Genomic DNA, 23,611 nt, shown 5'->3' with positions numbered 1-23,611 from the left:
TTAACATTATTTAAGTGTCCACTCTGTTAGACACTTAGTCCAATTGGTCCATAGATTTGTCCATAGGATAAAGTTTGAGACAGCAGGTCATCGGTTGCTGCAATTTGTTTTCCGTCCTCTAGTCCTTCAACACTGGACACAGGACACTGTTGGCTGGATATTTTTGGTAGGTGGACTATTCTCAACCCAGTGGTGACAGGTTTATAACTAAAGCAGCACAGCTGTGTCCGATTCACTCATACAAGCACAACACACGCCAACACATCACCACCTCATCAGTGTCAAGGCACCACTAAGAATGAGCTACCACCCAAATCATACATGCCCTGTGGTGATCTGGAGTGGGTCTTGCCATGGAAAAGCAAGGCCAAATGAAGATAAAGTATGCAGAGTAACTGATGGACTACACTCTGTAATTGTAGAACTAAAGTGCTCCTATTCAGTCAGTGATGCTGACAAAAAAGGCAATGAGTGTAGAAACAAGGTAGGTGCTCCTATTCCTTAGATCATCCATAAATATTTTAATATGAAAAAAGTTGATTGTACTTGATGTAAATTTCAGAACAAACGCTCATTTTCAGTGGAAATTTTGGGCCCTCTGACTTAGGGGCTTTAAATGACTGCTAAAAGAATGCTACTGACTTTAGAAGAAAATACGGTTAATCTGCTTGAGACAAGAGACAGACACCCTAACAAATAAAAATAAATAACAATAAACAACAATAAAATGACATTTACAAAATCAAACAGCACATGAAAGCCCCTCAAGTTCACTTTATTAATGTAACAAAACATTATCATAATTATGTACAGATGAATGATGTAGAAAAAACAAATAAATGTGGAACAACCATTTTCTCCAGTCTTCTAGGATGACAAGGCTGGTTACACAACAAGCACTAACACACATTAGTCCACATACTTTCCTAGAATATCTGAATCCCGGAACAGGAAATAGTCCTAGGGGTAAAAATGATAAAAAAAAATTAGAATATGCTTCATAAATGTCATGTATTTTTCTAATGCCATCTATCTAGACGTATATGGTGAAAATCTCATTTTTAGATGTGAAAGGAACAGTTATTCCAAGCGACATGTACCTTATCTTCAAGAATGACTTTAGTGCCTCCATATTCTGGTAGTAGAACCTTCTCACCAACTTTAACACTGACAGGAGTTACGTCTCCATTCTGAAATAGAAGAAAATAAGTTTATTTACATTTATATTAATGGCATGGGGCATTTAACAAAGCAGGGAATTGAATCCTAGTTCTTGGGCAAAGTGCGATACAGCAGTGCTACCTACAACACTACACCAGCCACTAAGAAATAGAATAGAAATTTAATGGGACATTATTCACCTTGCTGAGGGCCCCTGGTCCTACTGCCACCACTGTGGCTTGAAGCACTTTGCCTTGTGACTTTTCTGGTAGCATGATTCCTCCTTTCGTCACAGTCTCTGCTGCAAACCGCTCCACCAACACGCGGTCAAACATTGGGAGGAATTTCTGGAAAGCCTTGGCCTACAGACGGGGCAAATATAATAGATACAAAGCTGAGAAAATGTGCTGTGTGATGGTATGAAGCAATGCTGAACTTCATTTTAGCATCTCTAGGCAATCTTGAGAGCAATATGAAGACTAAGCAGTTCATTAAGATTTCCTTAACATATTTGTAGCTGCCCATTAGTACAGAATGAAAAAATTAACACATGGCTAGGATTTGTACTTAAGCATTAAACCATGTCTAAGAAGATTTCCTGCGAAATAAGCTGTGGAACTACTCTTAAATACAGGCACCCTCTTTGTAATAAGATTAAATGCCCCAGCTTGAAAGAAACATTTGTCTTAATTTCTCCCAGAGCAGGAAACACCCCTACTACCAACATTAACTGAGGCAGACTTTCAGGAAAGTGCCAGAGAAATCAAACTCAAGGGGCTACAGACAGATTTTGTAACATCAGGTGCATGTCTGTTAGCAGATATTTTCCCTGTCCTTGAGTGAAGGTCATATGGGGGAGGGAGGTCTATAGTAGATGGAGGACACTGATCTCTAAACTGAAGAATGAAAGGAGGAGGGAGAGATTTGAGGTTCTGTAAATGTTTACCATTTCATGAAGGACAAAGGACACTGACACAAAGATAAGACCTTAAGTCTGACCTACACATGAATTCTTATGAAAATTCTGGAACAAAATGGCTGCTAAAGTACAATCAAACAAAATAATATAATAGAAGAAGTTACATGAGATGAGTATGGAAACAACATCTTCAACTTCATACAACTTTCAGTAGAGGCATAAAACATATTTTAAATATTCTAATGTGGATTAATACTTGTTTTAACCTATACTACAGTATCAATGTTGAATCATAACTGAAATCTACTTTTAGTTTAGGCTTAAATGCTGTCTGGGCATGAGAAACTGCCACATTAGGTACATATGATAAACTATTATGGTATCATTTAAAAGCTATAAATGTAAACTGAAGGTTATTCACAAGTCACATTACGTAAAGATTGGGTAAAACACTCACACTATATTTGATTCAAATGACCACTGATGTTAAACGGCCTCCCACAAACACTCAAGCCTCTTCCATTCAAAATGACCAGGGTTCAATCTCTAAAGACTCCCTTCTCCGAATTCTCCCTTCATCTTACTAAATAATAAAGTAAATGGACTTCTATTAGGAATATGATGCAATGCTGAAGTCATTATTTGATTACTTAACTAAACTCCTAAAAATTATATCACAATTTTATGATTTTTCTGTTATCTAGATCATTTAAACACAAGGTTGCGCACTGTCCAACACTAATGTCCGTCAGTATTTTTACCTACCGGACACATTTGACTTTGGGCTTCAGTTATCTGATTAATCTGAGAGGTTCCCTTGGACGTCTATTCTAGCAGGTAGTATTTAGCATGAAGACACGAGCAGTGTCAGAGTTCTTGAACTTGTAACGTTAGTTTGAGAGACAGAATGACATTAAAGAAGCTGCAGAAGGCGAAGACTGGCCACCACAGCGTCCAGAGACAGATAACTAACAATCTCAGCTGCACTGAAATGATGCGAAATACACTATCAACTGTAAATTGTGCTCTATAATGCCAATTTTTCTTTTTATTTATTATTATTATTATTATTGCTGTAGCTACGTCTAAATTAGCTTACCACAATCTTACTGTAACTATATTAGTAACACTGTAAGTGACCAGTTACATAAAACTAAACATAAAAGACAAGGGTCCTCATGCTTCAGTCAGCCCCGGCGTTACAGCATTAACTTTCAGCTCTAATCGTGACCTTGTGTGGTACATATCAGCGCTGTTAGCTGATTTGGTCCGGAACAAGTGTCCTTCTCCTTCAGTCTTAATGTTGCGCTCATTAAATATAAGGTACATGTCTTTAATTAATGTTAAATTATAATCTCAGTGTTCTTACCATATCTGTAGCTGTGGTTTGGGAGCTGTGTCGGTGAAACGAAGCGGCCCACGCTGAATAGAAAGAAGAAACACGTGAAGAAAAATCTAGAAGTAAAACGCGCATGCGTGAATCACCCTGGTTTGGGTTCGGTTTTAAATTGCTCCGTACACCCTACATAGTGCACTTCGATGGACACGAAATTATGCACATATACCGAAATGGTGAACTGTAATTTAGAGAGGACGTTGGATAAACTACAAATGGCTTTCTCTGAAATATCTCACAAAATAACTGTTGTAGAAACTGACATTTCTTTATCGACATAGGGCACTACATAGAGAACACTAAATCATTTGACATTAGCCCTCAAAAAACAGCGACTGGAACTAGGGCCATTTCCCAATAAACCAAATTAACAGTAAACACACGTTGTATAATACGAAATTAGCACATTGAGCAAAACAGTTGAACATGAACTTCAAAAGCACTATTTGTGCCAGGCTGGGAGTCGATCCCCAAAGGAATCGATTCTGTGATTGCAGGTGTTTAAGAATTGAGATTCGACTTGATTTGAAGTACAACTGACAAGACAAGCTAATGTATCAAGTGCCTTTATTATTCATACTATCAGTTATAATATCAAATTAATATTGTACTCTAATGCGTTGCCACTTCTCTTTCACACATACACTGGTGTTTGGAATAGAGAGGTTTTCATGTGGAATTGACTCTTAAGTATCTGCTTCAAAACTTAGAACCGATTCAGAGTCAATTCAAAAATTTATGGAATCGAACAGAATCGTAATTTCACAACACCGACCGATGACCTCGTGTTTTTTCTACAATAGCGTCTGAGAAACTTCTGGAAGTCGACGCCCCGGAGCGAGCATAACGATTGTTTTCCAATAATACCTTGCGTTGTGAAACACTATCTTGTGTATTTTGCCTTGTATAATATATTCGGTCGTATAATAAATCCATCAGGGAGGTTTGTTAGGTAAATTGCAAAGGAGATCGGTTTAATAAACAGAAATGATCTCTGGCTCAGGGTGAGGGGCGGGCCGTTGTGTTACCCGGATGAAGAACCCCACACGTGTGTCCTGCGGAGGGTTTAGTTGAGCTGTAAGTCACGCTTTAGCAGAGCCGCTTTTCCAGCACATTCTCCTTTCCTCAGAGCAGCGCCCAGAGCTCACTCTCAGTAAGTTCACACATTTCCATTAATAAATCTGTTTTTTTCTTTTTAACACATAGCTGAACTACACACATTCTTAATAATTTTCAGATTAAACCCATGCGCTTCTGCTGATGTAGTGACAACGTTAGCGGATAAGTTGAACTATATTTTAATATTTCTATTCTTACTTATTTATTTGTGTGTAAACTTGATAAATAATACCTACACATTTCAGAGTCTTTATTGCGCTGTGCACAGGTGAGCGGTCACTGTCCATATTGTGAATTAAATCTAACGTCAATTAAGAACCTGCTCTTGCTTTACTAACGTTAGCATCTTTTCCAGATACAAGGTCATTTTTACACGAAACAAAGTAACGCCAGTTAAACAGTAATTTGCAGAGCACAGTGTCTCATTTACGGTTTATGTTGACTAACAGAAATGACCTGTCTCTTGTACGGTTTCCTAACGTTGCATCACTAGTTGCTGAATGACATTTAGTCGCTTAACATAGAACATGTCTCCATTCCTCCTTAAAAACTGCAGCGTGTTCCTTTTTTATTTAACGTTAGTTTAATGTTATGGATAGCATTCATATAACATTAGCAGCTTGTTTCTAGAGAATTCTCCCTGAGCATAAGCAGCCTTTAACCGGTCCAGCCGTTTCAGAGTAAGTGTGGAATAGCGCAGAGGATTTTAATGCATTCTGTTTTTAAACGTAGCGGCTCAGTGCTGTATTTCCGAAGGTGGTCTTTTTAAGGTGTGTTTGAGCGCGTTCTCGACCAGTGTCGTTGCCATGAGGACGCTCGAGAGTTTGACCTTGTGACGCGTGACCCTCCAGAACCCACGTGCTTCATAGGCGACGGGGGGCTGTAGTTTTAACAAAGGCCAAAGATCTGAGATTAACCAAACAGCATGGATCTTAAATTAGGTACTAAATCAATAATGATTAGATTTCTGTGTGTCTTAGAACAATACAGACGTCTGAAATGATGACTTAAAAAAAAAAGCTGCTTCACTGTAATCAAAAGTGAATACTAATGACTGCTAAAGCAGATTGAATCTGACATTAACGAGCTATGTGAAGCGTTAAACCTGCCATTTAATTAACTTGTTTTAAGGAATTAAATCGGATTATATGTCTTGTAGCATTAAGAAGCATCACTAAGTTCTCACTTAATTATATTGTAGTCTTTAAAAGCTAACTCATTTAAAATGTGAAGCATGTTCTTATTGTCTTTGCACAGATATATAACTGTTTAAATTTTTTTTCTATTTAATATCCACATTTGGTCACCAATTAACCCTCTAAATATATCTTTGTTCATCAAAATGACATATTTAGAAGTTACTGCCAAGGAAAACCACTCCCATAAAGTGGTTTTAGAATTAATTCTAAGCGTATACCTTCTACTTCATTCAGTATGTGCTGATCTATGAATATGTAAATAGTCCTTATATCTACTTATTTCTGTGCCGTTAGTGTGTGCCTCAAAAGTCCCACCTTGCAAGTCTTTGGTACACAGTAGATTCAAAGTGGAAATGTTGAGCTGTTTAATGATGTTGACTGCTTATATTGTACAGCATGAGTCTTCTAATATAAAACAATACACCTTTTATTGTGGGAGGTGTGCACACACACCTGGATCAGTGGCATCCTGTAATGCCTAGAAATGAACCAATTTTATATGAATTAACTAATTTGTAGGTTTAAGAAAGCTAAATACATGTGAAAACAACAAGATTAATTGTAGAAATTCAATCAAAGCTTATAATAATAAATCATATTATTATATTAGAAAACTAAATCTTAAATTATTCTAATATGCTGTAGTTTTAAATAAATCCAGAGTTGAGTTATCCATGATGTTAAGAAAACTAAACAGATACTATTGTTGTTGAAACTCATTCCTTTTTGCATCTGAGACATTTAGCCTGTAACCTGTTGCCTTTTAATGACTGTTGCATTGTATCACAATGATTTTAAATGAATGAATGAGATTGTTAAATATGATAATTCTCCTAGAGTAGAAAGGCTTTTAATAGGGATTGACTTGTTTGGACCTGTGGACTGATGCACATACACAATAATGATTATTATATATATATATTTTTAAGTGTTTGCCTATGCTAGTACATATATGTTTGAAAATTTGATATCTCAGTGCATTCTAGCTTTTGCTTAGTGACCAGCATAGTTTTAAGTGAATGCAGTTAGTTTAAGGACCAGTAGGGGCACTAGTTAATTGCCTCCATTTGTGGCCCTTATGTGAGTTCAGCAGTGATGCAGTTAACATGGGTTTTGACAATGTGCTGCCCAATGAAACTACTTACCTTTATTTAAAATACTAAAAATATGAACATTTTTTTCAGAGATGCTTCGCTTGCCCAGTGTGATGAGACAAATGAGGCCTGTGTGCAGGGCACTGGCCCCACACCTCACACGTTCCTATGCTAAAGATGTTAAATTTGGAGCAGACGCCCGGGCCCTCATGCTCCAGGGAGTGGACCTGCTGGCAGATGCAGTTGCTGTTACCATGGGACCAAAGGTTAGTTCGTTGACCAAGAAAACTGGTTTTATCTTTAGGGCAGCGGTCAACCACAAAGTGCAATTTTCCTGGTTTCATTATTTCCCACACTCTAGTTATACTCAGTATATCAACAGCCAGCCAGCCAGCAGTATGTGGTGTTCCCTACCCACTAAAGAATATAATTTAATCCTTGTTTGAATATCAAATGAATCAATGGACTTAGAGATGCATTTAGATATCAGTAAGCTTGCTCATACCAAGTTTATTTCCAGTCTGTGGGAAACAATTATGTTTTTATTATTATAAAAAAATTTTTTTGTCTTTTCTGACACTTCTGCCTCTCCCGTTTCAGGGTCGTACAGTCATCATTGAGCAGACCTGGGGCAGCCCCAAGGTCACCAAAGACGGTGTCACAGTTGCCAAAAGTATTGACCTGAAGGACAAGTATAAGAACATAGGGGCCAAGCTGGTGCAGGATGTGGCCAACAACACCAACGAGGAGGCTGGAGATGGCACCACCACTGCTACTGTGTTGGCACGTGCCATCGCCAAGGAGGGCTTTGACACAATCAGCAAAGGTGCCAACCCTGTGGAGATCCGCCGTGGAGTGATGCTTGCGGTAGAAACGGTCATCAATGAACTTAAGAGGCTGTCCAAGCCAGTCACTACACCTGAGGAGATTGCCCAGGTATAAGGATAATGTTCTTAATGGAAGGGAGTTAATCCTGTAGTTATTTGTCTTTAACATCTGTGCCATTTGATCAATTGAAATAGGTAGCTACTATTTCGGCCAATGGTGACACAGAGGTGGGAAAAATCATCTCAGATGCCATGAAGAAAGTAGGACGTAAGGGAGTTATCACTGTCAAGGTGTGTTTTTTGCTTAGTGTGTAAAACATCTGTATTTCTTGCATGATATTATCTTGCTGGTTTTGACTTAGTATGCATCATGCAGGATGGTAAAACGCTGCATGACGAGCTGGAAATTATTGAAGGCTTGAAGTTCGACCGTGGATACATCTCTCCCTACTTCATCAACACAGCCAAAGGTTAGTATTTTTTGCGTGATCAATTAATGTACATTTCTACATTTATTTTAATAATCTTAATTCTACATAAACTTTAATCGTTCTATAGGTCAGAAGTGTGAGTTCCAGGATGCCTATCTGCTTCTGAGTGAGAAGAAGATATCCAGCGTCCAGAGCATTGTGCCAGCCCTGGAGCTTGCCAACCAGCACCGTAAGCCTTTGGTCATTGTGGCGGAGGATGTGGATGGAGAGGCTCTCAGTACTCTAGTCCTTAACAGGTTATCTGAAAATTGTTTTACCCCATACTTTTCACAAAATGCTTAAAGATAGAATGTTCACTTGCTATAATTTTGCTAATTTTAGTTTTGTTGTAATTGCCACACACTTCCCTGCTATTCCTACACCTGTTTTTAAAAGTGTGATGTTAAGTAGAGGAGGTGTGTGCAAAGATAATTATTGCTCGTGGGTGTGAGTGAAAGGTTAGTGCTAGAACTTGTATTTAACTTCTGCAGGTTGAAGGTTGGGCTGCAGGTTGTTGCCGTGAAGGCCCCTGGCTTTGGAGACAACAGAAAAAACCAGCTTCACGATATGGCGATTGCCACAGGAGGCGTTGTATGTATTACTTAAAATTGAGTTCTCTAATGCTGCTTAAACTGCAAATAGTTGTCTGTCAATTTTTTACAGGATTTTTATGCTTTACTATAAACTTTTTCCTAATTCTGTGTATTTAGGTGTTTGGAGATGAAGCTACGGGCCTTGCTGTCGAGGACATCCAGGCACATGACTTTGGCCGGGTTGGTGAAGTGGTGGTGACCAAGGATGACACTATGATCCTGAAGGGCAAGGGTGACTCCGCTGCCATTGAGAAGCGTGTGGCAGAGATTGCTGAGCAGCTTGAGAACACCACCAGTGACTATGAGAAGGAGAAGCTCAATGAGCGCCTGGCCAAACTCTCTGATGGTGTGGCTGTGTTGAAGGTAAGAATTTGAGGCTTGTGATATAAATATTTAAAACAATGGTAATACGCACATGAACACACAAGATCACTAAAGGCAATTGGCGCACACTAAGTAGAAGGCAGCCATCCCAGCAGCAGGGGAGCTGTTGAGGTTTTGCTGCCATGCTTAATGTAACCTCAGCTGTAAACTTTGAGGGAGAAGGGAGTGCTGTTCCTGCAATCCCCTACACTGTTTTCCTGCTCTTTGGGTGGGTGGAACTAGCGGTCCTTTCTGTGTCTGGTCCACTTTGCTAAGCTTTAAGCCACAGTTGCCCCATGTCATCAAATTGTGAACAACAAAGTTGGAATTATTCAAGGCTTCAGAAGCTTACAAACACTTTTTAAATTGTAATTTAATTCAAAGTTAAATGGCACTTTACTCTAGACATTGCAACACATGACCCTCAATTTCTATGCAAATTATATTTCTAATTGATTAGTGTGAAACATCATAGGGTGGCAGTGGACTGTGGGTGATCAGGAAAGCTTGGATTGATGTTCATTTGCTTGACAGCTATACTAATGCCCATAGACGAACATGCATACAGTGGAAAATGTAAAGTAAATGATACACTAAAGCCTTGCACACATTAATAGGCAGAAGCAAACAAGGGGGACAAGTGTAAATAATGGGAACGGAATTAAATAAATGAATCTGAATCAAGGCTTGAGTATTATGTCACTTCCATAGCTCTGTTTCAAAAGCATTGATGGCTTATCTGTTTTGGTTTAGGTTGGTGGCACAAGTGATGTGGAGGTGAATGAGAAGAAGGACCGTGTGACAGATGCGCTGAATGCCACCCGGGCTGCTGTAGAAGAGGGCATTGTCCTTGGAGGAGGCTGTGCTCTTCTACGTTGTATCCCTGTCTTGGACACCATCAAACCTGCCAACGCTGACCAGAAAATTGGTAAGAACTGGGGCATATTTCATTTAAATATATTGACAGCCTTGGGCCAATAATGAATGTCTCATAATTTTCTTTAATTCTTAATAACTGAAGGAACTGTCAGTTTTGACACTAGCAATTTGTTGTTTGATACACAAACGAGTTTGTGAATTTTATATACAACGTATACTGATCAATCATAACCTTATGACCACCTCATTTGTGCACTCTGTCCATTCTCTCAGTTCCATTGACCACACAGGGCCACTTTATAACTCAGGATGCTTTTGGTTGGTGGATCATCTTCATTCTAGAAGTGCAACTGAGCGATTTTAAAAATCTCCTGGAGCACTGCTGTGTCTGATCCACTCTTACCAGCACAACAATACTGCCAGTGTCACCTTGGAGAGTAATCCACCACCCAAATGATGCACTAACCATTGAAGAACAGGATGAAATGGGGCAAACCAAATATGCAGAGCCACTGGTGGACTACCATCTTTTTTTTTTTTTTTTTTTTTTTTTTTAAAAAGTACTCCTGTAAGGTCACTATAGCTGAGAGAATGGACACCGAATGTTGTAACAAGGAGATGGTCATTAATGTTATGGCTGGTCAGTGTATATGATAAACATGTATTTTCAAACATTCTGCCCACACATGGCTCCACAATACTCATTGGCTTTGTAGCCTGAGGGACCAGTACAACGCATGACTACCTGTAGTTCTAGCCAATCAACCCTGATATCTTTACAAATTAAGTAACTTTAGAACCACTTGGTAATTATAACACTTTTTACTATTGCTGAGTAATAATGTACTAATATGGTATTTCAGGTATTGACATCATCCGCAGAGCCCTGCGCATTCCTGCCATGACCATCGCTAAGAACGCAGGAGTGGAGGGCTCTCTGGTAGTGGAGAAGATCCTGCAGGGTGACGCAGAGGTTGGCTACGATGCCCTTAATGATGAATACGTTAACATGGTGGAGAGGGGCATCATTGATCCTACTAAGGTATGTCATGGCTTTCAGAATAAGCTTTCTATAAAGACATCTATCCTCCTGTAGAGTTTAGTGTAAATCTTAATCTGCTCAGCTATTCTACCCCCGTCTATCCTATTGATTACCTACAGCATGTTAGAGAAAATGACTGGATCTTTTCAGGAGGAATGTTGGTTAGCCCCAGAGTGTAAGGACTTGTTCACACCGCAGGGCATATTTACTTTACAGCATAAGCAATTGTGGAACTTTTAGCTTCAGTATCAAATTTAAGAAATCTGATAAGTTGATGTGTTAAATGTCTCTGGCTCCCTCTGCAGGTGGTGAGGACTGCACTACTGGACGCCGCTGGTGTTGCATCACTGCTGTCCACTGCTGAGGCTGTAGTCACAGAGTTGCCGAAGGAGGAAAAGGAAATGCCGGGTGGAATGGGAGGGATGGGAGGCATGGGAGGAGGCATGGGTGGTATGGGATTCTAAACTCCACTACCAGAAATGCTCTATAGACTTTAAGGCAAGATGCTGAGGGCAGGGGACATGATTGGCCCCTTCCCTAGCCGTCTCCTGACCTGCTGACTGACTGCCCCTGAGTGTGATATGCAGCCAAGTAATGGAAGACCCCTGTCATATGACCTAGAATTAAAACCATTTATGATCATGCCTCTCCACTTGGGACTGAAGACCTGACCCCTGTTACTCTGAAGATGAGCATAAACTGACCAGGCCCACGCTGTTCTGATCTGCCCATGTTTACTTAATGGAAATTTGAATACACTTGAAGCAGTGAAATCTTCTTTAATCTGCCATGTTCACGCACTGAATGAGTCTTGTTAAGGCTGGACTTCTTGTTGCCGTTTGTGAGCTTCAGAAGCAACACAGTAGGGTTCGAGTCTGCCTCTAAAAGGAGAAACAGAGTTGAGGAACTTTTGAGGTAGCTGTCAGCAAATTCCTTTATGTCCATTCTGTTTTTTTTTTTTTTTGTACTCTTGTATTGTCTAGGCCTCCACCTGGAGAAATGCTCAATCCTCAGTTGAGGCAATTAAAGCATCTCACTGAAGAATAATCCATCTTGGGTTTGTTTCTGTTGTACATGTGAATACTGAAAACAAGTTAAACGGAATCAAGGCCAGCTAACACATTAATGTCTAGAACTCATGAATGTAAACTCATTTTGTTGAGAAAAACTCACCTAGAAGCTTCTGCATTTCTGTATGTTTCTAGTCACTTGCCTTTGGGGATGGGAGGATTAGGAATGTTTTCATTCCAAACCTGAGTTTGTCAGAACAGTCTGTTGGGTGAGGAGGGGGTAGAATTATTTCCAAGATGCGAAACTGAGCTTGCCACTGTCATAGTGAAATAGTCCAAAATCTAATGAAAAAGCTGTTCAACAAATATTAACAATTCTTGCTTAAAGTAGATACAATTGTGGAATATTGATACACATTTTGTACATTAGGCATGTCTTTAAAAATAAAGTTGAATACTCTGTAAGGCGATAGTGACCCTGAAGAATTTCATATTTGGTGCAGGAACGCTTGGTTGTTAAACTCAGCTTAGCATTTGATTTTTCATTAGAGTATGCAAATTTTGACTGTGTCAAGATGACACTTTAAATATCACTTCCCCAACTTGAATTACAGCAGAATTTCTGCCTTTTAAAACGACTAAAAAGACATCTTTGTATGGAAAAACACACTATTTGTCATTAAATCTTTTCCCTAACACCACAGTAGCAAGATGAGAAAATAACTTTGATTTGTCATCAATAAGCTTAAGGTAAAAGGAAAAATGTAGCCAGAGGTTTTAAACACCTTTACTCAATGCTTATATTAGTATCACAAGTTGAAGGGAGCGGTCCTCAATTCTGGTCCTGGTCACCCACTGTCCTGCATGTTGTAGCTTTCTCCTCACGCCATCACATTTTAAGCTTGGAAGAGGATGTTAATTAGCTCATTAGTTGCCTCAGGTGTGTCAGGGGGCAGAGGAATCTCTCCAAAGACCCAGCCGAACTGTTATAAAGTGAGAATTTGTGGGTTAAGAGAAACATCTGCCACATGCAAATCTGTATTTACTGGAGTCTGTATTAGTGATATACCAGTATTTTTTTTTTTTTATTGGAGGGGTGTTTCCTTATGGTTTTATTGTGTATGAAAACAAAACATACAAAATCCAAACTCCTGCCTCGCCAATGATGCTGCAGAATACAATAATGTACTAAAACACACTGAGTGGTAGAGCTGGGAACTATAGTATCTTTAATATTCCTTTGAGTGTTAAGCCGTTCTGTGAGGTCGTTAAATGAGGTTGTATTTCATGCAGCAGCTGTTACTGCATGTACTGCATGAGCTAACATCACTCATGTGATCCATCTATTTTGAATGTGAAAATAGTTTGAACTAGGTGTTGAACAAAGACACAGACACCACAGCAGACAGGTTGATTTTTAAATATAAAAATAGTTTATAAACCATGCAGGCAGGATACATACTCACCACAACAAACTCATTAAAACCCCAAAATAATACTAAAACACTCCCCTCAAGATAAAAGAAAAAAAAAAAAAAAGGAAAGGTATATTGTACACTGTACGCTAGTTTGTGGTCTTACATCAGTTATGTACATGTGGTTTTCCCAGAACCAAAATAAATACAGGACGTCAATGCATACATATTTTAAGATACTGATAAATATGTAACTTGCTAAGTAAAAACGCAGTAAGGGCATGGGGTGTTAAAATGGAATCTTTAAGGTCTATTGCGATAGATACCTCACTACTACAGCAATTTCAGGGGAGTCCTAAAAGGAAGTTTATTTCCCCATCAGACCCCTGAGTTTGGGCCCTTTTAGAAGCAGTGGATATCGTAATTTGCATTGAACTATGTGTTTAAAATCAGCCTTTACAAATATATTGCACTCTTACAATAAACAATAGTCCTTTGATTTGGACACTTATTGAGACACACCATAAGATGTTACAAATTGTGCTCCCACCCATAAAAAGGCAGCGATAAAAGCACTTTTAGCAAATCTAAATGTGCCAACTTAAAATGCTTTCCTTCAGCCTCCACAGCCATGTTGTCACTGTGCACAAGTGGAAGTTATTGCTGTGCAAGTGTTCATTCTGTTCATACAGTCATAGCACTTGTGTGATGGAAAGCCCTTGTGATGCTGGTATGGAAGACCTAAAGATTTCCTCTAGTCAGTCTTTTATCCTTTAGACAGTCTTGATTTTACATGTGCACTTGTTTGGAACATTAGGCAACACAAATACACAGTGCCCACTCTGTACTGTGCACTCCAAACAAGTCTCCTTGTCTCTTCGTAAAAAAAAAAAAAAACCTAAACCTCACTGAACATTTTAAGCTGTTCAGAAAATACAGGTGGTGTTACATATCCTACCCTTACTGGACCATCCAGTTCAGTTCTGCTTTTGTTTTTAATAAAAATGTCCCTGATGATTCAAAATTCAATTTAGCCTCTCCTGAATACCTTTGTCTATTTAAGTCGTAATAAACTTGTCCCAAATAACAGGCTTCATCCCTGTCCTTTGCACCATTCATGAAAACCAATTTCTTTTTGCTGAGCCTTCAACAAACCATGCACCATCTCCTCTGCGCCAGCTGCCATTAATAACAGTATGGCTCAAGTGTACGTCGTACACAGTATGTTACCCACAAAATGAGTGAGGCAGATTGGCAGGGCTCAGCAGATGCTGTAAAGCCCAAATATTAGATCCAGCCACAAAGAAGTTATGATAAAGATACATAAAATCAAATGTTTTGTTTGGACCAGGCACTGTAGTTACTGAGGCACATGAAATTGTCTCTACAAAGCTCAAACCCTCCCTTGCAAAGGAACCCCCTTTCCCATATCCCCAGAACCCCCTCTCGCCCTGCTGGCCCCCTCGATCTCAGAGAAGGGCTACGTGTGGTGGACTTCATGGAACATCAGCTCACGTGGTATCTGCGTCTCAGGGCCGTAAAGTGTGCAGGCCCTTCTTTCAAACGCAGTCACCATCTGCTTGACCACTTCATCGAAGAACACTGTGGCCAACTGTGAATGCAGGAGGGAGCGAAATTCAAAGGAAATCTATCCGAAAAAAAGGAGAAGAAACATGGTTAGCAAAAGAAGTATGCAGTGTTTTGCTGGGGATAAGGAATACACATCAATGGATTTAACCTGTAAAAATAACATTTTAACACATAGGCTACATAAATAAATTATACTGCATTCATTTTGGCAGACTATCAGCAGACTCCTTTAAAGCACGTGTTAGTCAAAAGCGTAATCTTGACGAAAGAAAATGACAGATTTTACTTAATAAATGCAGAATGTTTTATATTACTGCTCATCTTTGAACACTGTTTACATTTCATTCAGTTATTCTGTTGGTAAATATTACATTTCTCCATAATGCCAATATATTTCTAACATCAAAAATTACTCTATGTGGACAGAGGTTTTGGGACACACGTCTTAATCATTGAATTCAGGTGTTTAATTCTATTCCTACAGGTGTATAAAATTAAGTACCTAGTCATGCAGTCTTTACCAACAATTGTGAATGAATGGGTCTTTGTGAAGAACTCACTGAATTCTAGTGTGGTCCTATAATAGAATGTTACTGTTGTAACAAATCACTTCATGAAATGTCTTCCCTCCTAGACAATTACAACTAACTCTGAGTGGAAATTCTTTAATATGGAAGCACTTACAGACCACAGCAACTCAGCCATTAAGAATGAGTCTACATAAAATACATGAGTGAGGGCACAGAATTCTGAGGCGCACTTTGCATAAAAGTCTGCTGAGTAAATAAATGCAGAGATTTAAACCTCCTCTCACCTTACCATTAGGCACAAAAACTGCAGTGGGAGCTACATGACATGCATTTCCATGGCCAATCAGCTGCCTGCAAGCCTTACAGCATTAATCTGGGTTTGGCAAATGCCAGAAGAACATTACCAGTATAGTATCAAATGGTGGAGGACAATGCTATGGGTTAGGCTAGTTTGTCAAGCGTTGGCCTAGACCAAGACATTTTGGACACTTGTTTGCTTCTAATTTTGTGATAATAATTTAGGGAAGTCCATTTCTGTTCCAGCACGACGATGCCCCTGTGCACAAAGCAAGGTCCTTAACAGCATATTTAGATGAGTTTGGTGTGGAAGAACTTGACTGGCTGACACAAGAGCTCTGCCCTCAACCCTAGCCTGACCTCACAAATACTCCCCTGGTGGCATGTGCAAAAATTCCCCACAGACATATTTTAGAAAGGCCTCCCAGTATAGAGTAAGCTGTTATGGCTATGCCTAGAGGACCAACTTAAAGCACTAGTAGGTGTAATACATAGGTCTCAATTCATTTGTCCACATAGTGTATGTATATAACCCAGGGAAATGCAGACATCAGCAATATCCTATATTATTTAAGCCATATTTTTCAAATAGTGCCTAATATGTTAATGTGGCTATATGCAATCATCAGACTAAATGCACATATTATCCTTGATGTTTTTCAACAAACCTGTTGAAAAACACCCAAATAGTGCCAGTTGTGAAGTCATTTTACAAACGACTCTACACTTAAAAGTCTGTTTACTTACAGCAAAGTCCAGGGTGCATGTGCGAGGGTAGCCAGGAAGGCCGGGACTGAAACGCCATACTGTTTCCAGGTGATTAAAGAGTTTACCATCAGAGCATGAGGCCTTCAAAACAAAATCATTTTTTAAGCTTTTCAAAGTTTAAAAAAAGTTTACAATTAAAGAATTTTCAAAGTTTTAAGCTTCAAACATGACCGGTATGGTACCTGTTTCATGAAGTTATTGTGTCAATAGTCTAAAGTCAAAAGTGATGCATGCTTGTTAGAGGCCTCACCTTGACTAAATGAGGACGCACTGTCGTAACAAGGGAAGTGTAATTTTCCACCACTGGAGGAAAGCCCACTGTTAATTTGGCCTTACAGAAGCCAGAACGCCGGAAGACCACATCTGAGCGTTTGCACCAGGGCACAAATTGAAGATAATCCTCTACCCTGGCCACTACTTCATACATCTCTTGCATGGAATATCTAGAGAGAGACAAGAGAGAGCACAACATGAGTGATGGTCATCTACAGGCAGAAGGACATAACTCAAAACGGAAACAATGTGAAAATGTCAGAGCTGGCATGTCATGGCACAAACAATGAAAAAATGGAGCATAGGGCCTTGAGTTTCAGGGCATAAACCCTTACCTCAGATTCTCCAAGGCTTTGAAGATGTGACATAAATGTCTGACAAACTCTGCCAACAGTTTTTCATTTACTCATGTCTCATATGAACTAGGTCAGATATTTTCGTATGGGGAACCCCAAGTCTCTTAACAAAAACGGACATACACAGAACCTGGTACAAGACTTCAGCATTGTTTCTTCATAATACTAATTATGCATATAAAACTACATTGCAGTATTAAGTTTTCAACATTAAGTGCATTTCAAGGTCAGTTTAGTGAAGGCAAACATATTTAACCTGTGCCAAAAAGCCTGCTTAAAAATGCTAATTTAATGTGGTTTCCTCAAGCATTATACAGAATGGTAAAATAGTTTCAGAGGAATAATCCAAGTTTTAAACTGTTTGTATATAACCTATAGCAAAGGAATTTGTACTGTGTCACTTAAAGGAGTAATCTAAATATAAAACATTAAATTCAGCGGGTTTTTGCTTTGAGCTTTATGTGAACGAGCTTGGTTAAACTAAGATAACCTCTAAACTTGGCAGGGTTACTGCAATATTTCCAGCAAGGTTTATGTTGGAACACAAGGGCATAACCTAATTATAGATGAGAATAAATTTAGAAATTTCTCATGGCTTGCATCTTACCCAATGATGCGCCTCTCTGAATATTCTTTCCTCTTATTGAACGAATCAGAGAGGTTGAAGAAGCTTCGGACTGGAGCGACTGTGGCGCGACCAGACACAGTCCTCAGGAGAGGTGGCACGCGGGTCATCAGAATCCCACATGATGACAAGTATCTGTGTACAATGAGAAGAAAGACTGATCAGTAAACCAACGATTGCATATCACTGCTGTCATAATCTGCAAACCACAACTTGTTACCCTCCTTGCCCTTTCTTGTGTGAAGCACAGTATTACGGAAGATGTCTGAGACATTACAAAAAACTAGAAAGATTTATATAAAAAAAAACATTATAGCTTGATTGAATATTATGCAAAAACACATCTGGAATATTTTTACTTAATATACTTAATGATTTCCAAATTAAAATAAGTTTTTTAAAAAGGTTAGTTTTGATTTCAGAGTGATTTTAAACACGGAGAGCCTCATGTTTTTTATAAAGCTTGCCAAAACATCAGTTATCATGTACATGCCTTCTAAGCTGTTGAGCTTCAGCAGTCTTTATGTTTGTGTACACCAAACACCGACTTTCCATTCCATAAATCAGTTCTGAGCAGTCAGTAACAAATTAACAAACATTTTACATATTGTGACTTACAATTCTGAGCCATATACAGGCCTATTCCTTATGTGGTTTCAGTATGTCCTTTATAAGCATTATATAATGCTTACAGGGGAAAGTAAAACTTATCTAATCATAAACGGCTATGTTTACCTATTGGCAATCAAGACATACACTTTCAGTGGAGACAAAGGCCAGAAAACACTCCTTTATCTGTCAGCTGACATGCTCCCTTAAGGTATAACGTTGCGTAAGTGCAATCACTGTAAATAGAATGCAGCTATACGCAACTTGTTCTCAAATACAACAATCAATCATTAACAATCATTATTTACTGAGACCAAATCATGAATCGAATCTGTCATTTTAATATATTTTATTAAATTATTTTACACTACGAATCATTTACAGCAGTAGGTTTGTTGTCATGCACAAGAAGTCTCAATGTGGTGTTCTCAATATGTTTCCCCTTAGATGATACATCGATCAATATTATCATATAACTTTTTTTTTAATGAATAGCATGGGTGATATTTTTGTGGAAAAGTTCTCTCACACTCATGGTTTACCACTTGGCAGTCTGACAAACAAATCTGTATTTGGTCAATGTAAGGGGAACCACATGGGCTACAAACTAGCATTGAGAATTATGATTATGAGGCTTTTTCCTGCTCCATCGTGACAAACCAGGTGCTAATCCAAAGAAGTGGCTTGCTAAACTGAGTGGCCTGCAAAGAGCTCTGACCCTTAACCCCACCAAACTCTTTAGGGGAGAATGCAGCGCTATACTTGGAGCCCCAAAACAGATGGGAGGGGGAAAAATAAGTGTAAAAACATTAACAGGATTGAGAAGCAGAATAAAAGTGCAGAGAAAAGAGAAAGGTGTACATATAGGCTTTGATGGAGGACAGTGAAGAGATTATGGTACAGGGCTTTTCACAGACAGGAAGTGGGGCTGACAGGACAAGCAACGAAGGGTCTAGTGCCAGTTCAAATGGCACATTAACACAAATTCATGCTTAATATCATTATTATGACATTTTTGGGGTGATTTGTTTACAGACAAAAATTAAATCAAAAACTAATCTTATTTATTTCCATTGCAGAACAGGGAATTTAAGACTTACACAGTTGCATTGTTTTAGGAGTATCATGGAGCAATATTACACAAACTAGAAAAAAAATGATTCAGGCCATTTAATGTGCAGTATGGACAGTTTCAAATGTAGAAAAAAATTAAAAATACAGCTCTATCACAGGGAGCTGAGCAACTCATTTCTGATAAGTGCCAGGACTGATGCTTCATAGAGTCTGTATAACCTTTTGAAAAGTAAGCAAAGATTTAGGTTAAAGACCTAAGCTACATAGTTCAAACATAAAAACTAATTAGAAAAGACCAATAAAAATAGCAACGATTAAACTGGAATAAGCTACTAGAAAGAATAGATGCTAAAAACTAATCTTCCTTCATGCAAAGTATGAGAAAGTTATATACGGTACATAAAACTAATCAATGATTAAAATGAAACATTTGCTCAGACTCAGTTAAAAGCTAAGTGTGTGACATTTTCTGTGCAAATGGGACAACAGAATAAGTCAGATGATTCATAGATGTGTAGAAGTAATATATACAAGTACCATGAGTCTTATGTTCTATATGTTTTTGCCATTTAAACATCTGCAAGATTTATAACACCAGCAGATAACGTGCAAGTATATCTGATGCAATCTATATCCAAAAACATGATGACGCAGAGAATGTGTCTCAAAAAATGTCTCTCTAGTACAAGGGTTAAAAACAACTGAAGGTCTTGCTTATTTCTGCCATTCTGATTTTGTGAAAGTGAAAATTTAATCAAGTGTAAAACCTTGTGACATCCACTGTAACATTACATAAACATGGAAAGGAGGGGGTGACACCGAAAGCCAAGTGTGACGGAGGAATATCTGCCCGAGGCTGTAGTGTACGGCTTTTGGCCAGATGCCCGGTGCACCGTTTAAGGCACACTGCCAGCCATAGTTTTCCATGGGTACACTGTGTCCTGCAGCTGGGTGAGGAAGGGCTAGCGACCTCAAACACAGACACACCGCTCGGGTATCACTGGAGCTGACGTCAGAGCCGGTGTATGACGTCACGTCTTAGTTTCACTGGGAGCTTTAAACGGTGCAGTTAATGAGCACAAAAATAGTGCAAACATCAAACCGTGGGTAAAGAGCCGTCTTATAAAAGTGAGAAAGATATCAGCTGGGGAAATGGATAATGTTAATGCATAAACCAGAATAAATTCTGGGGGGTGAGGTGTGGGGCGAAAGATTTAATGATTTTATATCAAGATATCAATTTGAAAGGGTGCAATTGTAAAATTGCAAGAGCTGTGTTCTTTTTCTATTACAACATCATGAACAGTGGTTTAAAATATGAAATGGGGACACTAATGCAGAATGAGAATAACCAGAGGCAACTAAACACGGTTGTGTACATGACAACAACCAGGGCTGAATGACTTACATTCAGTGTTCAAAATTAAAGATGGATCTTCTAGCTGTTTTTAGTATTTAAAAAAGGGCTAAAATTCACTATATAGAAATTAATGGCAGTATTGGTCACAAAGAGAAATTAGACATTTTTCACTAATCGTCCAGTCCTGATACTAAGCTGAAGAGAATAAGAAGCAAAAGTAGGGATATAGAAATAAAGACGGAAAAAACATCAAGCTGGCCCTTTATGACTACAGTTGGGTTGTTTAAACCCAGATGTTTGCACAGAATAGACGAAGGACATAAACAGTTTCACAGCATTGCTTTATTTCCAGGGCACTAAGAAATGTAGTGATAGCGCTAAATCCCCAGAAGTGGGCTCAGTTCACCTCGGACGTCGATGGTATCTCTGGACATTGTGACCCGTTACGTAACACATATCGTTACCGGTCTACCGTAAAGAACAGCTGCTCGCGGTTAACGTTACCACTTAGCCACTGTTAGCACCTACAGCGTCTGCATCGGCACCGAGGCAAGTGACCGGGGTTAAAGTTTGGCTCGAAAGCGTGTTTTACAATTGTAACTGTGTTTATCTCGTGCGTCCGTTTATGAATCGCAGAAGCAATTCGGAGGTGTCACTCCGTTAACATTAGATGACAAGCTTCCTTCGTAAACCGTACAGTATATCACCTCCGCTAAGCTAATCTTACCCACCCTCAGGGCTGCTGAGCTTGTTATCTAACTGAGAAGAGCAGAAAGGCTAGTTTAGGGACAGCGAGCTTTATTTTACCTCACTCCGCTCCGCCCCGGTGCTTCCCGAGCTGTGCTGGACGGTAAGTGTTTAATACATTCCGCCACCGCTCTCCGCAGACAGCGAGACCCTCTCGCCATCTTCACTTCGGCTCCGTTTCACCTTCCTCTCGATCAACTATCGTTACTCACCACGCATAAACCCCGCCCTATTAGTGTGCGCCCCTCCGTTCTGAGAAAACCATTGGACAGCAGCGCCATAGAGCTCGCCACGGATTGGTCGAGCTGCCTGTCAGTCACCTTGCCTGTGTGACGTGTTCGGTTTACAGATCGGGGTGACTGCGCGCGCATCTATGTCACGGGATGCGGGATTGAGTTGCGGAGGGTGGGCGAGTCCACGGGGCATAACTAGAAAAGGTTACGGCTAAATTTGTACAGGACACAATGTAAAAGCTCTTGTAACATTAAAGATAATAAAGTGAAAATGTATAAAAAAGCACAAAAGGAGAACTCGAAATGAAAACGCATTACAGTCACATACCTTCTGAAGTCCTTCTCCCACCGTTCTGCTAATAAATACGACGTTATTTTACAGCACTCCTGCCCTTCTGCAGATTAACTAACGCAGTGACTGCAGGAAAGAAACGCATAATCACTCTACTCAACGAAATCAGTTCCAGAATATCTTCCATCATTTCTGGCATGCACTATCCCCGTCAATGATATAAGACTTTTAAAACAGACTTCCACCATTTTTTCTTTTTTAAATATACAGTGTAACCGACATTCAAATTCTCATAGGTGGTCATACATGATGTATGAAGAGTTTATTGCTTCAAAGCTACTATGATTCTGTTTTATCAAAAGTTTTGTTTGTTTATATATATATATATATATATAAACCTATCTATAGGTTCTATATCTATAGAATATATATATATATATATATATATATATATATATATATATATATATATATATATATATATATATATAGACACAATACATAGCAGTTAAGTACAGAGGCCATTTCACATCAAACAGCTGCAGTGACTGAATTCTACAGGTGTTAAAATCTCTACATCTTCAGCTATAACAGCAGTGCTGTGATCATTTATTAAATAGAAATATATGAACAGTAGTCTTAGTAATCTGTCAATCCTAAGTCTACACTCTGTTCAAAATTAAAAATGTAATTATATTCACATATTGTTCCTTAAATTGTGACATTTACTGTATATATTCGTTTTAAACGTTCTGTCTACTGCGCATGCGCAGAAGGTGAGCTTGACACCCCCCCCCCCCCCCCCCCCTTAGCGAGTCAGCTCCGTTCACAAAGATGAACCGAGTCTTTGGGCTCCTATAGTTCTTTAGTAGGTTTAAATAAACGAAAGTCGTATTCTTTTCATATTTTGATTTTTCTTTTTTTCTCAGTTAAATCTTTAGTCGAAAACCAAAATCAGAAAAATTGGTGCACATGAAAATAGCAGAAACAAAACAGATGAATACAAAACTGGGACAATGAGAACTTGACCTGAAATGTCCTAAATAAAATAAAATATTTTTATCTGCGTTCCACTGAAACTGTTATAGTTTACCTCGTGAAAATGTCAATTTGGTGTTTTTTTATGATAAAATATTGTGGGCGAGATAAGCATTCAACTGCCGAGCATTCTGCTTTGAAACTGCATTGTTCCAGTCAAGGTTTCTTACATAATGAATCTAAGAAACCAGTTCTGTGGATGAGGCAGGACACATTGATTGTATTAAATGAATGTAAATGTGTAGAGTTACACCTACTATATATAGGGATTTGTTTTTCTTGGAAATAACTATTTAAATGTCATTTTGATTTAATGGACTGAGATTACAAAT

General features: G+C 38.9%; 3 protein-coding genes across 5 annotated transcripts; 1 reads left to right on the top strand and 2 right to left on the bottom strand.

The window, feature by feature from the left end:
• Nucleotides 1-744: 744 nt before the first annotated feature.
• On the bottom strand, nucleotides 745-6,174 carry hspe1 (heat shock 10 protein 1). Of its 3 annotated transcripts, none has more exons than XM_066685891.1 (5): nucleotides 6,110-6,174; nucleotides 3,450-3,502; nucleotides 1,362-1,523; nucleotides 1,101-1,190; nucleotides 745-960 (listed from the first exon to the last, which is right to left on the bottom strand). In XM_066685891.1, exons 2-5 carry the CDS (start codon nucleotides 3,450-3,452, stop codon nucleotides 910-912), a joined length of 306 nt encoding a protein of 101 aa, XP_066541988.1. In that variant the 5' UTR covers nucleotides 3,453-3,502; nucleotides 6,110-6,174; the 3' UTR covers nucleotides 745-909. The 3 variants fall into 3 exon arrangements, with proteins under 3 accessions (XP_066541988.1, XP_066541986.1, XP_066541985.1); XM_066685889.1 differs by lacking the exon at nucleotides 6,110-6,174 and adding an exon at nucleotides 4,832-4,850; XM_066685888.1 differs by lacking the exon at nucleotides 6,110-6,174 and having other exon boundaries at nucleotides 3,450-3,843.
• On the top strand, nucleotides 4,343-12,532 carry hspd1 (heat shock 60 protein 1). Its single transcript, XM_066685886.1, has 11 exons — nucleotides 4,343-4,629; nucleotides 6,979-7,154; nucleotides 7,489-7,824; nucleotides 7,911-8,006; nucleotides 8,092-8,185; nucleotides 8,274-8,442; nucleotides 8,677-8,776; nucleotides 8,896-9,141; nucleotides 9,895-10,069; nucleotides 10,884-11,062; nucleotides 11,368-12,532. The coding sequence occupies exons 2-11, from the start codon at nucleotides 6,981-6,983 to the stop codon at nucleotides 11,524-11,526; spliced, it is 1,728 nt and encodes a 575-aa protein (XP_066541983.1). The 5' UTR covers nucleotides 4,343-4,629; nucleotides 6,979-6,980; the 3' UTR covers nucleotides 11,527-12,532.
• A 988-nt stretch (nucleotides 12,533-13,520) lies between these two features.
• Nucleotides 13,521-21,925, bottom strand: coq10b (coenzyme Q10B). Its single transcript, XM_066686720.1, has 5 exons — nucleotides 21,777-21,925; nucleotides 17,909-18,061; nucleotides 16,923-17,115; nucleotides 16,652-16,753; nucleotides 13,521-15,135 (listed from the first exon to the last, which is right to left on the bottom strand). The coding sequence occupies exons 1-5, from the start codon at nucleotides 21,875-21,877 to the stop codon at nucleotides 14,968-14,970; spliced, it is 717 nt and encodes a 238-aa protein (XP_066542817.1). The 5' UTR covers nucleotides 21,878-21,925; the 3' UTR covers nucleotides 13,521-14,967.
• Between the last annotated feature and the right edge of the window lie 1,686 nt (nucleotides 21,926-23,611).

The sequence above is a fragment of the Hoplias malabaricus genome, chromosome 12 (genome assembly GCF_029633855.1).
Source record: "Hoplias malabaricus isolate fHopMal1 chromosome 12, fHopMal1.hap1, whole genome shotgun sequence".
NCBI lineage: Eukaryota > Metazoa > Chordata > Actinopteri > Characiformes > Erythrinidae > Hoplias > Hoplias malabaricus.
The sequence above is the reverse complement of the archived record's forward strand: the minus strand, read 5'-3'. Positions and strand labels throughout refer to the sequence as shown.